Genomic DNA, 16,152 nt, shown 5'->3' on the forward strand with positions numbered 1-16,152 from the left:
TTCATATTTATTGTATCCGCAGTATTTTGCTTTTCTTTAACCATGGAACTTCATATATGCAAATAGATTTATTCAATTTTTCTACCTGTTAACACTTGAGCTTTGAAAGTCCAAAGCAATTAATATACAGTCGCTGCTTCTTAGTGCGAAGGTGATGTTTTAATATTCTCTTTGTGAGAAAAGAGACACCTGTTCACATTGTCTGCTGAGGTTCAAATGAGTTGGCATCTGACCAACTCTGCTTTTAATCAAATCTAGGCTAGAACTATGGAGCAGATCCCATTCGCTCGGATGCTGTATCAGCTGACTTAATTGTTTTATATCTATCTCTGAAATCGTAATCGGCGATGGATGATTTTATATTGGACAATGGGGCTTGCCCATGGCGATGCGGTTACCCAGCATTCACCGAGAGGGTGACTATGCCCCAGCTTCAGTCCAGAAGACCATTGCGCAGGCGCAGTGTCTCTCTTACTGGAGTATGCGCAGTGTCTCTCTTACTGGAGTATGCGCAGTGCGGGTGTTGGAAGTGTTCGGATGGGATGTGCAGGAGCTGCAGGCAGAGATTAACTAATTAAGATAGCGGGTGAGTGAGGTTAAATGCAGCCGGCGTGTGAGGAGGGAGGCTTCATGAACACTTGGTGCAGGAATAGAAGGTTTCATAAACACCGGACGAAGGCCTCATCCGCAAATAAAAACATCGAGGCCCTTTGTTGGGACCGATGTTGCAGCCGCCATCTTTAGATAACAGCGAGCAATGCGGCCGCCATCTTTGTAGGGGGCAATGGGCAGCATAGCGCATGTGCTACGCCATCTTTATTTGGGGCATTTGCTATGAATTCCAGAAGTTAGTACCTGGCTTCCAATGTTTGTCTCTTGTTCGTTAAGTCGTAGAATCATTGAATGATTACATTACAGAAGATTCACCTGAGGAAGGTGCAGCGCTCCAAAAGCTAGTGATATCGAAACAAACCTGCTCGACTTTAACCTGGTGTTGTAAGACTTCTTACTATTACAGAAGAAGACTGCTTAGCCTTCCTGTTAGTGCCAGTTCTCTGCCAGAACAAAGCAGTTAGTCCCACTCCCCTGTGCTTTCACTCACAGGACCAGCTGCAAATATTCCTCATCCCGTTACCTGTGGAGAAGTTGATGACTGATCTTCTTGAACTGCTGCAGACGTTGCTCTCACAGTGTTGTTCGATAGGTAGTTACAGGTTATTCATGCAACAATGTTGAAGGAACAGCAATATTTGTCTCATACAATGTGTGTTTATATCGTATCATTCATGTCATGGAACATTCCAAGGTGTTTCATGGGAATTTTATAAAGCAACATTTGGCACAGAAGTATGTAGGGACACATGAGGACTGATTGTCAAAGGTTTGGCCAAGGATATAGAATTTACGGAATATTTTAAAGTAGGAAAGGAAGATAGAGGGGAGAGGATTAGGGAGGAAATTCCAGCGTTTATAGGCTTGGAAACTGGGGAATGGACACCAAGGATGGAGTGATTTCTTAAACTGGAGCCTTTGTAGGTCAGCGAGCACAGGGGCGGAACACGACTTGGTGTGACTAAGCACATAGGCAGCAAAGATTTTGATGACCTCCAGAATACAGGGAGGTTGAATGTGGGAGGCCGACTGGGAGTGCTTTAGGATTGTTAAATCTAGAGGTAATAAAAGAATGTGTGATGGTTTCAGCAGCAGAGTGGAATTGAGCAATTTAACTGAAGCAGAAATAGGTGGTCTTGGTGATGATGTGAATATCTGGTCGGAATCTCAGTTTGGGAATTGTTGTGAATAGTTTAGTTTGTCCTTAGAAAGTTCCCAGGGAGAAGAATGGGGTCATTGGCTCGGGAGTGTGGTTTATACTGGGAACTAAAGACAACAGCTTTGGTCTTCGCAATATTAAACTGGAGGAAATGTGTGCTCATGCAGTATTGGACATCAGACAGATCGGATGGTGTTTGACCTGATCGGGATCTTGGAGATGATGTTGTTCATATTCGCTTGCTAGACTGACCCTTCTATGTGGTGGATGTTGAGGGTTTGGGAGATTGTCAAATGGTGGTTCAGTTTAACATCTATAAAATATCTCTCCATTATACCCTGTCGTTCCCAACCACTTGTCTCTCTCCCACCTCTCAATCTTTTTCTCTCCCACTTCTCTCACATTTTTTCTCTCTCGTCACGTAGAATTGTCTATCCCAGAGGGTTGTGGATGCTCCATCATTGACTATACTTCAGGCTGAGATGGAGAGTTTTGATCTCTCAGGGGGTGAGGGGAGTTGAGGAGATGCAGAAAAGTGGAGTTAATAGACCAAAGCCATCTACGATCGTAGTAATTAACAGAGCAGACCCGATGGGCCGAATATTTTACTGCTGTTCCTATTTCTTATGATCCAATAGGGGTCCGAGTTTTGTGTAGGTCCAGACTGGGAGGCAGGTTCCCTTCCCTGAAGGACATTAATGAAACAGTTCGGTTTTTACAATAATCCAGCCATTTTCATGGTCATGTTTAGGTAGTGCTGGCCCCACAAATGACCAGATTGATTCAACTCAATTTCACAACCTGCCTTTGAATTTTTGTGGGCTCTCTCTCACTCCCTATTTTCTGTTTTAAGTCAATTTCACAGAGGATTAGAAGAAGAGGATTTGTGGGTGGAAAACTCAAACCAAACATCACATCAGGATCTGAATATCATCAGATGTTTTGAGAAATGTGTGGACTGTGTGGAGGAATTCGGGTCCCTGTCTCTGCTGGAAACTCATCGGTGCAGTAACAGAAGGGAGAGACCACTTCTCGTCCTGTGGGAAGGAATTCACTCGGTCATTCACCCTGCGAGTTCATACTGGAGAGAGACTTTTCAGATGCCCCAACTGCAAATCCTGTGGAAAGAGGTTAAATTCATCACCAGATCTCACTGCACACCAGCAAGTTCACACAGTGGAGAAACCATAAACCTGCTTCAAAGGTTCCTGGGAACTGATGTCCCATCAACGTGTTCACACTGATGAGAGACCGTTCAGGTGCTCTCACCGCGGGACTGGGTTCAGGCGATCGTCTGACCTCACTGTACATCAGCGAGTTCACACTGGAGAGAGACCGTTCAATTGCTCAAAGTGTGGGAAGAGATTCACTCGGTTATCCAGTCTGCAGACACACCAGCGAGTTCACACTGGGGAGAGGCCTTTCTCCTGCTCAGAGTGTGGGAAGGAATTCACTGAATCATCAGGACTGCTGCGACACCGGCGAGTTCACACAGGGGAGAGGCCATTCGCCTGCTCTGAATGTGGGAAAGGATTTACTCGGTCTCAGCACCTGCAGAGACACCAGCAGGTTCACACAGACACAAAACCGTTCAAATGCCCAGACTGTGAGAAGTGTTATAAAGGTTCCCTGGAGCTAATACGCCATCAACGTGTTCATACTGGGGAGAGACCTTTTAAATGTTCAGACTGTGGGAAGTGCTTTAAAAGTTCCTGGGAACTGATATCCCATCAACGTGTTCACACTGACGAGAGACCGTTCAGGTGCTCTGACTGTGGGACTGGGTTCAGGCGATCTTCTGAACTCACTGCACACCAGCGCGTTCACACTGGGGAGAAGCCGTTCACCTGCTCCAAGTGTGGGAAGAAATTCAAACACTCATTCATGCTGCTGACACACCAACGAGTTCACACTGGCGAGAGACCTTTTAAATGTCCAGACTGCGGCAAATGCTATAAAAGTGCTGGGAACCTGATGCTCCATCAGCGTTCTCACACCGACGAGAGGCCGTTCAGGTGCTCTGACTGTGGGACTGGGTTCAGACGAGCTTCTCAACTTACTGTTCACCAGCGGATTCACACTGGGGAGAGGCCATTCACCTGCACTGTGTGTGGGAAGGGATTTATTGATTCATCCACCCTGCAGAAACATAGGAGAGTCCACACTGGGGAGAGGCATTTCACCTGTTCCCAGTGTGGGAAGGGATTCACCCAGCCATCCACCCTGCTGAGTCACCAGCAAATTCACAAGTAGCCACAGTGACTGGATTTTGTTGTTAATCGCATCCAGGATTGAACCATGTTCATTGAATCTGTTTCTGCTGATGTTAATAAAGGCCAACCCGGATAGAATGATTAATTTTCTGTATAAAGGGGCAACACTGTGGTGCAGCGGTTAGCACTGCTGCCTCACGGCGCTGAGGTCCCAGGTTAGATCCTGGCTCTGGGTCACTGTCCGTGTGGAGTTTGCACCTTCTCCCCATGTTTGCGTGGGTTTCGCCCCCACAACCCAAAGATGTGCAGTATAGGTGGATTGGCCTCGCTAAATTGCCCCTAAATTGGAAAAAATGAATTGGGTACACTAAATTTATATTTTAAAATATTTCTCTATGAATAATAAATCAGCTTTATTTTCAACACACAGTGTGCTGAATATTTTAGTAACTCTCATTTTTTTCAAAAATGTATTTATTCAAAGTTTTTCAATAAGTTTACAAAACTCTCCAAAAGGGAAAATAATACAAATAAAAAAGGGCAACATGCCAACCAAACAGAACAACTTAACCTCTAAACGATTAACACCCAACTCAAAACAAAATAGGGCAAGCGCCCCTTTCAAAAAGGAAAATAAATCAGCCCCCCACCAGCCCCCCTCCCGGTTTGCTGCTGCTGCTGACCTCCATCTAACGCTCCGCGAGAAAGTCGAGGAACGGTTGCCACCGCCTGGAGAACCACTGCAAAGACCCTCGCAAGGCAAACTTTATCTTCTCCAACCTAAGAAACCCCGCCATGTCATTGACCCAAGCCTCCACACTTGGGGGCTTCTCGTCCCTCCACATTAACAAGAGCCTTGTCCGGACTACCAAGGAGGCAAAGGCCAGAACTCCGGCCTCTTTCGACTCCTGCACTCCCGGATCTTCCGATACCCCAAATATCGCTATCCCACAACTCGGCTCCAAGAACAGTCTCTTAACACTCGGGGCCCACACACAAATCCCATAATACTCTTGCTCACTCGCTTGAAAAAGGCCTTGGGGATGAGGATGGGCAGGCACTGAAACACGAACAAGAACCTAGGGAGGACCGTCATCTTGACAGACTGCACCCTACCCGTAGGGAGAGCGGTAGCATGTCCCACCTCTTAAAGTCCTCCTTCATCTAGTCCACCAACTGCGCCAGATTGAGCTTATGCAAGACCTCCCAACTCTTGGCCACCTGAATACCCAAATACCGAAAACTCCTCTCCACCATCTTGAGTGGCAGCTCCTCCAACCTCTTTTCCTGGCCCCGCGCATGCATCACAAAGAGCTCGCTCTTCCCAATATTAAGCTTTCTACCCCGAGAAGTCTCCAAACTCCCTGAGGGTCTGTATAACCTCCCCTATCCCCTCTACCGGGTCCGTAATAGACAAAAGCAAATCATCCACATATAGTGAGATGCGGTGCTCTAGATTCCCTCAGCGCCATGGCCAATGGCTCAATCGCCAAGACAAACAGCAGGGGGGACAGGGGCACCCCTGCCTCATTCCACGGTATAGTCTAAAGTACTCTCACCTCAACCGGTTCGTCGACACACTCACCATCGGGGCCAGGTATAACAATTTAACCCACCCTATGAACCCAAATCCAAACCTACCCAGCACCTCCCACAAGTACTCCCACTCCACCCGATCAAAGGCCTTCTCCGTATCCATAGCCGCCACCACTTCTGCCTGCCCCCCCCCACCCCGCCGCCTCCGAGGGCATCATAATCACATTCAGGAGCTTCTGCACATTTGCATTCAACTGCCTATCCTTCACAAATCCCGTCTGATCCTTAGGTATCACTCCCGGGAAATAATCCTCAATCCTAGTGGCCAGGACCTTCGCCAACAGCTTGGCATCCACATTGAGGAGTGAAATCGGCCTGTACGAACCACAATGCAGCAGGTCTTTGTCCCGCTTGAAAATAAGCCAGATCAGTGCTCGTGACATCATCGGGGGAAGAGTTCCTTTCTCTCTCGCCTCATTAAAAGTTCTCAACAGCAACGGGCCCAACAGTTCCGAGAACTTCCTATAGAATTCAATCGGGAACCCATCCGGTCCTGGGGCCTTGCCCGCCTACATACTCCCCAACCCCTTAACCAGCTCCTCCATCCCAATCGGGCCCCCAAACCCTCTACCTGCTCCTCCTCCACCCTTGAAACCTCAATTGGTCCCGGAACCGCCGCACCCACACACACACACCCCCGGCCCCCCTCCGGGGGCTCAGATTTATACAAGTTCTCACAGAAGTCCCTGAAGACCTCATTTATTTTAGCTGGACTCCACACCGTATTTCCTACCTTGTCCCTGATTCCCCCAATTTCCCTAGCCGCCTCCTTCCTCCGCAGCTAATGCACCAGCATCCGATTCGCCTTCTCCCCATACTCGTACACTGCTCCTTGTATTTTCCTCCACTGGGCCTCAGCTTTCCCCGTGGTCAGCAAGTCAAACTCCGTTTGAGGCTCCGGAACTCCTTCAGCAGTCCCTCAGGGGATTCCACGTATCTCCTATCCACCTTCAGTATCTCCCCCACCAATCCCTCCCTCTCCATCCTCTCCCTCTTTTCTCTGTGAGCCCTGATGGAGATCAGCTCCCCTCTAACCACTGCCTTCAACGCCTCCCAGACCACACTCACCGAGACTTCCCCATTGTCAGTGGCCTCCATATACCTCTGTATACACCCCTGGATCCGCCCACAGACCTCCTCATCCGCCAACAATCCCACATCCATGCGCCACAACGGGCGTGGCCCCTCTCTTCCCCAAACTCCAGCCCCACCCAGTGTGGGGCGTGATCCGAAATCGCGATGGCCGAATACTCCTTCCCTTCTACTCTCGGGATCAGCGCCCTGCTCACCACAAAAAAGTCTATCCGTGAATAAGCCTTGTGCACGTGAGAAAAGGAGAACTCCCTCGCCCCTGGCCTAGCAAATCTCCATGGATCCACTCCCCACATCTGATCCATAAACCCCCTCAGGACCTTGGCCGCAGCCGGTTTAGTAACTCTCATACAAGTTTGTTCCTTTTGTAGCTCTAGAATGAGAGGTCAGAGTCTTAGGATAAGAGGTAGCAAATTTAAAACAGAGTTGAGGAGAAACTACTTCTCCCAAAGGGTTGTGAAATGGAATTCGCTACCCCAGAGTGCAGTGCATGCTGGGACAGTGAGTAAATTTAAGGCGGAGTTGGACAGTTTTTAAATTGGTGATGGGTTTTGGAGAATGGGCAGCACGGTGGAGTTACGGCCAGGATAAGATCGGCCATGATTGAATGGTGGAGCAGACCCAATGGGCCAAATGGCTCAACTTGTGAAATAGGTGCTCTCCCTCTGCCCTGTCTCCTCCATGCTCACCTCCAACAAGTGTGAGGAGCTCCGAGAGCTTCTTTGTCACTAAGATTGAGACAGTCAATCAGCTGCCTCTGCTGATTCTCTCCCTTCCCACAGGGCCAAACTGTATCCTAAAGGTCCGGCTTGTGCAAGCCCTGAACTCGCATCATCGTCCAGTTTCTCTCCTCTCTTTTAGCTCCTTCTATATTCTCTTGTCCATGAGACCTGCCTTCTCCCTCGATCCCACTCTGACTAAACTGCTGACCGCCTACTTTCTCCAAGTTAGCTGAAACACCCTGGGATGTTTTATTACATTAATTGTGTTATATAAACACAGGTTGTTATTGTTTCACCACAGCCAGTTTGTGCAAACTAAGGTTCCACAAACAGCAAGCAGACCAGTGACTGATTAATCCAGTGTTTCTTTGGGTGTCAGTTGAAACACAAATGTTGGCCACACTGCATCAGGAGAACTCCCCTGTGGATATATGTGGAGGTGAAAGTTCTCGTATTTATTTCACAGCTTTCACACCCTCTGAACATCCCAAAGTGATTCACAGTCAGTGGGAGCATCAGAGTCAGCATGGATTTACAAAAGGCAATTCATGCTTGAGAAATCTGCTGGAATTCTTTGAGGATGCAACGAGTAGAGCTGATTAAGGGGAGCCAGTACATGTGGCTTATTTGGACTTTCAGAAGGCTTTCAACAAAGTCCATATGAGAGATTAGCGTGTAAGATTAAAACACATTGGACTGGGTACCGTATTGAGATGGACAGAAAACTGGTTGGCAGTCAGGGAACAAATAGGTCTTTTACCGAGTGGCAGGCAGTGACCAGTGGGGTTCCGCAGGCATTGGTCCTAGAACCCCAGCTATTCACGATATACATCAATGATTTAGGTGAGGGAACAAAATGTAATATCTCCAAATTTGCAGATGACACAAAGTTGGGTGGGAGGGTGAGCTGTCAGGAGGATGCAGAGATCCTTCAGTGTGATTTGGACGAGTGGGGAAATGAATGGCTGATTCGTATAATTTGGATAAATGTGAGGTTTGGTAGGAAAAACAGGAAGGTGAAATGAAAATAAAAATTGCTTATTGTCACAAGTAGGCTTCAAATGAAGTTACTGTGAAAAGCCCCTAGTCGCCACATTCCGGTGCCTGTTCGGGGAGGCTGGTACGGGAATATTATCTGTGTGGCTATAAATTAAGAGAGAAGAACGTGCAACGAGACCTGGGTATCCTCGTACACCAGTCACTGACAGTAAGCATTGCAGATACAGCAGGTAGTAAAGAAGCAAATAGTCTGTTGGACTTCTTAGCGAGAGGATTGATGTACAGGGGCACGGATATCTTGCCGCAATTGTACAGGGCCTTGCTCAGCCCAAGACCGCAAGAAACGTCAGAGTCGTGAAGACAGCCCAGTCCATCACACAAACCTGCCTCCCATTCATTGACTCTATATCTACACCTCCCGCTGCCTGGGGAAAGCGGGCAGCTTAATCAAAGACCCCTCCCACTTGGCTTACTCACTCTTCCAACTTCTTCCATTGGGCAGGAGTTACAAAAGTCTGAGAACAGACAAGAACCGATTCAAAAACAGCTTCTACCACGCTGTTACCAGACTCCTAAACGACCCTCTTATGGACTGACCTGATTAACACTACACCCCTGAATGCTTCACCCGATGCCGGTGTTATGTATTTACATTGAGTACCTTGTGGTGCCCTATTATGTATTTTCTTTTTCTTTTCATGTACTTAATGATCTGTCTGAGCTGCTCGCAGAAAAATACTTTTCCCTGTACCTCGGTACACGTGAGAAACAAATCCAATCCACAGACTGACCGTGTGCTGTGCCAAACCTGCCATCTGCACAACCAGACCCCACTTCTCCTGGAACAACATGAAGTGTCTGCTGCTTTCCAACTCGATGCCTTTCCCCTCACTATTATCCTGATAGTTCACAAATTCCTTGTGTGCCTCCAACACACCTATGGCCTCCATTTTAAATATTTACATTGGTCTTGCCAATAGCAATGGGACATCTGCTAGCACAGGGATCATTTCTGCGAGCAATACATTGATCTTGATGCCACTAATCCTTTTCCTCATGTGAGTTCCACTTTTTCATCTGATTATTTGTTAACATCATAGAAAACGTACATCATTTAACCTTCAACAGCATCTTCCAACCCCACGGCCTCTACCTTCCATAGAACCATAGAATTCCTACAGTGCAGGAGGAGGCCATTCAGCCCATCGTGTGTGCACCAACATTCTGAAGAGCACCCTCCTCCCACTCCCCCATCCCATACCTGTAACTCCCATTACCCCCTAACCAGCACATCTTTGGACACAAAGGGCAATTTAGCATAAACTCTACCACCTAAAGAACAAGGGCAGCAGGTACATGGGACCACGTCCGCCTGAAAGTTCTCCTAGTCACAAACAATCCTGATTTGGAATTATATCGCTGTTCTATCGCTGCCATTGGGTAAAAATCCTGGAACTCCCTTCCTAACAGCACTTTGGGTGTCCCCCCGCTTCATGGACTGCAGTGAACATACAAACATTGGAGCAGATGTAGGTCATTCAGCCCCTCAACCCTGCCCTGCCATTTAATAAGATCACGGGTGACCTGATAGTAACCTCAAATTTTCACTTCAAGAAGGCAGCCCCCATCACCCGAATGACAATTTGGGTTGGTCAATGAATGCTGGTCTAGCCAGTAATGTGCACATCCCATGAACAAATGTAAAACCCCATTAAAATTGACTCATCACATCCTCCTCCAGACAAACTACAAGAGATTGTCTTTAAGATCAGTTCCTCATCTATCATTCATGCTTTTCTGAATGCTGATTTGATTTATTATTGTCACATGTATTAGTTTACAGTGAAAAGTCTTGCATGCTATACAGAATTAGTATTAACAGTATTAAACTTCCTCTGTTCCGACGAAGGTTCCATGTCTCGAAACATTAACTCTGTTTCTTTCATGGTAGATGCTGGCAGAGCACCTGAGTTTTTCCAGCTTCCTTTGTTCTTGTTAACCTTCCTCACCTGTCCCAACCTTTCTGCCGGATAATTTATTGAAACCAGGGACTCTCCCAGTTCTAATGGTGACATGTGCTTTCTACCCAGTTAACCCTCCAACTCAGCCCTTAAATTGCCTGTGAATTATTCCATCCTGCTGCCACATTTCAGTAACAAATGTTGAAATGCTTGCTCCACACCCACAGGGTTTCATCTGTTTAAAGCCACAAACAGAAAGGTCCAGTTTTCTCCTGGAGTTTGAGACAAGTCTGCTTTCAAAATGCAGAGTTTCAGCCAATGAGGGAGATCCAGGCTCAGCCCTGCCCCTCATTCACTCTGATTAGTTGGAGGACCAGCCGCTCCCACCCGGTCCTCCAGCCCCGCCGCCTCTTCCTATTGGACCGGAGATGGCGTCAATCAGTCGGGAATTGCAATGTAGAGCATGCGCAGTGCGGCTACTTAGTTAGACACCACCGCGCAGGCGTACGGATGGAGTTTGGAGCATGCGCAAATCCAGTGTTGGCCTCGGGTTCGATCCCGGCCCCAGGTCACACTCCGTGTGGAGTTTGCACAGTCTCCCTCTTTTCTCCGTGGGTCTCACCCCCACAACCCAAAGATGTGCAGGGAAAGTGGATTGGTCACCCTAAATTGTCCCTTAATTGGAAAAAAATAATTGGTTACTCTAAATTTATTTTTAAAAATGACAGAGCATTTTAAGTTATCAAGACAGTGACATATCTTGCACAGAGAATCTGACTTTAAAACAATCAGGACAGAATTAAACACACTGGCATCTATCAGAGGGAGTAAAATTAAAGTGAAGAGAGATCTCAAATCTGGATTTGGAAAATATCCACAAGGTGGATGCAGGTGAAGAGGGACCGGGGAATCTTTGAAGTTTGTTCCTGAACCTTTGTTTCAACCAGGTGTGTTTACGATGCCAATAATTAAGAATTGTGAGAGATGGTGTGCGGGGGCGGGGGGGATGAATCTAGTCAATAATGATCGCAATTTACTGGAAAAGATTTTACATTTATTCTCGGTGGCAGCTCAAGGGTTTGTGTTGCTGATTCTGATCATTCCAGCAGCTTTAGAATATTATCTATGGAATGTAACAAGAAATTTGGAAAATAAGCTTGTAGTTTAGAAATAGCTGGGTTAATCAGAAATCAGATTGTGAGACGTCAATAAGGATGATCCCTCCTGAAGGTGGGGAGATCTGTAAGAAATCACTATCTTGTAACCTAATAAAATCTTCAGAAATGCATTGATTACAGGAATAGCTGTGTGTGTGTGTGTCTCTCTTGCTTAGAAATAAACATTCCTGGCTTGACAAACACAAGGAACTGTATCCCAGTATTACCTCATAGGGATGGAGTTAGGGAATGGAATTTATAGTGGTGACTGAAGATAATGGCTGTGACCAAGGTTAATGGGAGGAAGTTCTGGATGTGGGATAAGCAGTTTGATAATTTAGTAACAGTGGAGGAATGGAGAGGGATGGTGGTGAGGTCGAGCTGCGTGTTGTCAGTATCCATGTGAAAACTAACATGGTGCTTTTGGTTGATGTCACCTCGGGGCAGCTTATAGATAAGAAATAGGAGGGGCCGAGGACAGATCCTTTTTTAAGATGGGTGATGATGGTGGATTTAAAGGTGAGAGGGACAGTACCAGAAGAGAGAGACCCGTTGACATTATCAGGTAAAACAGGGAAGTTGGGTGATCAGTCGTTCAGTGAGAATAGGGTCAATACAGCAGAATGTGGGTCTCATGGACAAGATGAGCACTGAGAGGGCACGAGAGAAGATGGCGGAGAAACTGGAGAAAGGTGTGAGTTCAGGGCTCAGAAACAAAAGTCTGCCCGCGGTGGGTTAGTGGGAGGGAGGGAAGCAGCAGAGGCAGCTGGTCAGATTGTCTCAATCTCAGTGACAAAGAAGCTCCATCAGCTCCTCGCTTGTTGTTGGAGGTGAGGATTTCAGAGATGGGACAGGGAGAACACTTCAAAAGGAACTAATTCATGTTTGAGATAGGAAAAAGACTCAACACACTGCTTAATACAATGCTAAAAAGTTGGTTTATTTGGCTGTAAGCAAGATATAAACCCGATAATTGGACCCCAGAAAACATGGTTTTGTCCTGGATGTAATTAACAACCAAATTCCATCACTGTAGTTGCTTGTGACCTCGCTGGTGTCTCAGTAGATTGGATGACTGACTGAATCCCTTCCCACACTCGGAGCAGGTGAACGGCCTCTCCCCAGTGTGAGTGCGCTGGTGCAGAACAAGCTCAAATAATCGCCTGAATCCTGCCCCACAGTGAGAGCATCTGAATGGTCTCTCATCAGTGTGACCACGTTGATGGTGCATCAGAACCCCAGAATTTTTTTAGTCTTCCCACAGTCTGGGCATTTAAATGGTCTCTCCACAGTGTGAACTCGCTGGTGTATCACCAGGTTAGATGAATCTGTGAATCCCTTCCCACACTCAGAGCAGACAAATTGTCTTTCATTGGCGTGAAGCCGCTGGTGTGTTCGCAGTGAAGAAGACTGATTAAATCCTTTCCCACACTCGGAGCAGGTGAACGGCCTCTCCCCAGTGTGAGTGCGCTGGTGTATAGTGAGTGCAGCTGATCTCTTGAACCCAGTCCCACAGTGAGAGCATCTGAATGGTCTCTCGTCAGTGTGAACACGCTGATGGTATACCAGTTCCTGGAAATTTACATAGCCATTTCCACAGTCTGGGCATTTAAAATGTCTCTCATCAGTGTGAACTCGCTGATGATGTATCAGCAGGTTGGATGATTGAGTGAATCCCTTTCCACACACAGAGCAGGTGAATGGCCTCTCCCCACTGTGAACTCGGTGGTGACTCAGCAGGTCGGATGACTGAGTGAATCCCTTCCCACATGTGGAGCAGGTGAATGGCCTCTCCCCAGTGTGAGTCCGTCGATGAGTTTCCAGTGTAGACGGGTAAATGACTCCCTTCCCACAGTCTCCACATCTCCATGGTTTCTCCTCACTGTGAACTGTGCTTTTTATTTCCATCTTCAAAATACGATGATATTCAGGTTATGAAAAATTGAGCAACTGTCAGGACCTGATGTGATGTTTGGTTTCAGATTCCTGGCTGCAAATGCTTTCCTAATACCCTGAGAAATTAATTTAAACAGAGAAAAAGGAGTGAGAGAGAGCCCACAAAAACACAAAGGCATGTTGTGAAATTGAGCTGAATGAATCTGGTCATTTGTGGGGCCGGCACTAGGGAAAAGTGGCCATGAAAACTGCTGGATTGTTGTAAAAACTCTACTAGTTCACTAATGTCCTTCAGGGAAGAGAGTCAGTGGTCTGGGCCGATGCAAGACAACTCGCCTTTAGAGAGAGAGGTGGGAGCAGCATGAGGGAGTGGATTGTATATATCTAAAACTCAGCCAGAACTTTGACAGAATCTCCCAAACCATCAACCTCCACCACCTCGAAAGACCAGGGTGGCAGGCGTATGTGAACAGCATCATATTCAAGTTACAATCCAAGTCACACCATCCTGACTTGTCTGACATCCAGTACTAGGTTAACAGAAATGTCCTCCATTTAAATATGGAAAGATCTGAGTCACTGTCTTCAGTTCCCACGACAAACTCCACTCCCGACCCACTGACTCCATCACTTCACCATGAAAACAGTGCGAGGCTGACCCAGGCTGTTCATAACCATGGGAAAATACTTCACTAAAATAAAAGCAAAATACAGTCATAGAATTTACAGTGCAGAAGGAGGCCATTCAGCCCATCAAATCTGCACCAGCCCTTGGAAAGAGCACCCTACCTAAGCCAACACCGACACCCTATCCCTCTAACCCAGGAACCCCACTTAAACTTTTTGGACACTAAGGGCAATTTTGCACAGTCAATCCTGCATATCTTTGGAGTCTGGGAGCAGACATGGCGAGAAAATGCAAACTTCAGACAGACAGTGGCCCACGCCGGGAATCGAACCTGGGACCTTGGAGCAGTGAAGCAACTGTGCTAACCATTGTGCTACCAGATTCTAAAAATCTGAAATAAGAATAGAAAATGCTGAATAAACTCAATAGATTGGGCAGTATCTGTCCAGAAAGAAACAGAGTTAACGTTTCAGTCCATTTAACATCTTCAGAGCCGCCAGCTGAGTTTCAGACCACAATCTCTGCCAGCTCCTCGAAGGAGTTTCTGTCTCATTCACATCACTGGACTTGATCCTGTCTCAGATTTGTGAAACTCTCATCGACTCCTTTATTACCTCGAGACTTCACTATTCCTGCACACTCATGACCAGCCTCCGACATTCAACCTGTGATAAGCTTGAGTTTATCCCAATCTCTGCTGCCTCTGTCCTCTACACTAATTTCCATTCACTCACTCATCACCCTGTCCTCATTGATCAACACAGGCTCCTGGTTAAACAGCAAATCAATTTAAAATTCTCACCTTTCTTTTCAGATCTGGGGCTGGTTTAGCACAGGGCTAAATCGCTGGCTTTTAGAGCAGACCAAGGCAGGCCAGCAGCACGGTTCAATTCCCGTACCAGCCTCCCCGACAGGCACCGGATTGTAGCGACTAGGGGCTTTTCACAGTTACTTCATTTGAAGCCTACTTGTGACAATAAGCGATTTTCATTTCACTTCATCTCTCCATATTGCTCATCCCCGTTTCCAGTCACACACGTTTGAATATTTTTGCCACAGACTTACATTTTGTTTCCGATTAATCGAGTGACTCTGTCACATTTTGATCTGATGTTTGTTTTGTGTTTTCCGTCTTCAAATTCTGCTCTTCCAACGTCCTGTAAACAGAAGTCATCACACTGTCAGTCCAAGATCAAACATTGAGAAGAGACAAACATTTCTCTTGATTTGAGTTTTCTGTGTGCAAATCCTCCCCTTCTAAGCCCCTGTAAAAGAAGTTTGCAGAATCCATCCCTGTCAGTCCAGGAGAGAAATTCACAGCATTCTCTCCTCCTGCTGACAGGACAGGGAGCACCGCGCATGCGCCCTGCTGCAGATTATTCCATTTGGTTGAAATGGTTTCGGGCCTTTCGGCTGCCGCGGCCCCCATTTGGTGCGAACGCGGGACCGATCGGGTCTTATTTGGGTTTTGAGTCCTGCACTGGGTGTTTATGAAGCCTCAGCACCCACTCGGCCACCTCCATTACCCGGCCACAAGCGGCTGTTTCTGTCTAATCGCGGAAACCAAATGATCTCCCGGCGGCGGCTGCCGGAGTCCACACTGCGCATGCGGATGTCGGAGTCCACACTGCGCATGCGGCTACCGGAGTCCACACCATGCAACAATCGAAGTCACATTGCGCATGTCCAATAGTGGCGGATAGACAGAGTGGAGAATGTTAATTTATTCACATTCGGCTCTGGGGCCGCACTGGGTATTTGTAAACCCCGCCCCCCGACACTGACCTCTCACCTGACACCTCATAATGTTGAGGCAATGATTGACGGCAGCACCGGACCAATGGAAGGAGAAGGGGACGAGGCAGGGCGACGCAGGAATTGGGAGCAGGAGGCGGCCACTCAGCCCCTCGAGCCTGCTGCACCATTCAATACCATCATGGCTGATCAGATTGGAATATAATTCCACATTGCCGCCCACCACCGATAAAATACTACATCCGGCTGAAAAATATTCAGTGACTCTAGATTCTGACAAGAGGAATCATCCTCCACACATCCGGTTTTGTCAAGACCCTTCATAGTCGTTATTTTAATAAACAATTTTATTGAAGTATTTT

The 16,152-nt window shown here is 47.1% G+C and overlaps 1 protein-coding gene and 1 long non-coding RNA gene across 4 annotated transcripts; one reads left to right on the top strand and one right to left on the bottom strand.

Annotated features, from left to right (window-relative positions):
* Window positions 1-525: 525 nt before the first annotated feature.
* Window positions 526-4,420, top strand: LOC140419190 (uncharacterized). Of its 2 annotated transcripts, none has more exons than XM_072502967.1 (2): window positions 526-586; window positions 2,625-4,420. In XM_072502967.1, the coding sequence occupies exon 2, from the start codon at window positions 2,990-2,992 to the stop codon at window positions 4,022-4,024; it is 1,035 nt and encodes a 344-aa protein (XP_072359068.1). In that variant the 5' UTR covers window positions 526-586; window positions 2,625-2,989; the 3' UTR covers window positions 4,025-4,420. The 2 variants fall into 2 exon arrangements, with proteins under 2 accessions (XP_072359068.1, XP_072359069.1); XM_072502968.1 differs by having other exon boundaries at window positions 532-1,204.
* Window positions 4,421-12,430: 8,010 nt separating this feature from the next.
* LOC140419201 (uncharacterized) lies at window positions 12,431-15,636 on the bottom strand. 2 transcript variants are annotated; one of them, XR_011945601.1, is made up of 3 exons: window positions 15,562-15,636; window positions 15,101-15,192; window positions 12,431-13,523 (listed from the first exon to the last, which is right to left on the bottom strand). It is a non-coding gene; the product is annotated as an uncharacterized lncRNA (long non-coding RNA). The 2 variants fall into 2 exon arrangements; XR_011945600.1 differs by having other exon boundaries at window positions 15,101-15,630.
* Window positions 15,637-16,152: the final 516 nt, after the last annotated feature.

Source organism: Scyliorhinus torazame, chromosome 5, assembly GCF_047496885.1.
Source record: "Scyliorhinus torazame isolate Kashiwa2021f chromosome 5, sScyTor2.1, whole genome shotgun sequence".
Classification (NCBI taxonomy): domain Eukaryota; kingdom Metazoa; phylum Chordata; class Chondrichthyes; order Carcharhiniformes; family Scyliorhinidae; genus Scyliorhinus; species Scyliorhinus torazame.

Bases quoted from the DNA above. Each gene is read 5' to 3' on its own strand.
- LOC140419190 (XM_072502967.1), top strand. From the start codon at position 2,990: ATGTCCCATCAACGTGTTCACACTGATGAGAGACCGTTCAGGTGCTCT.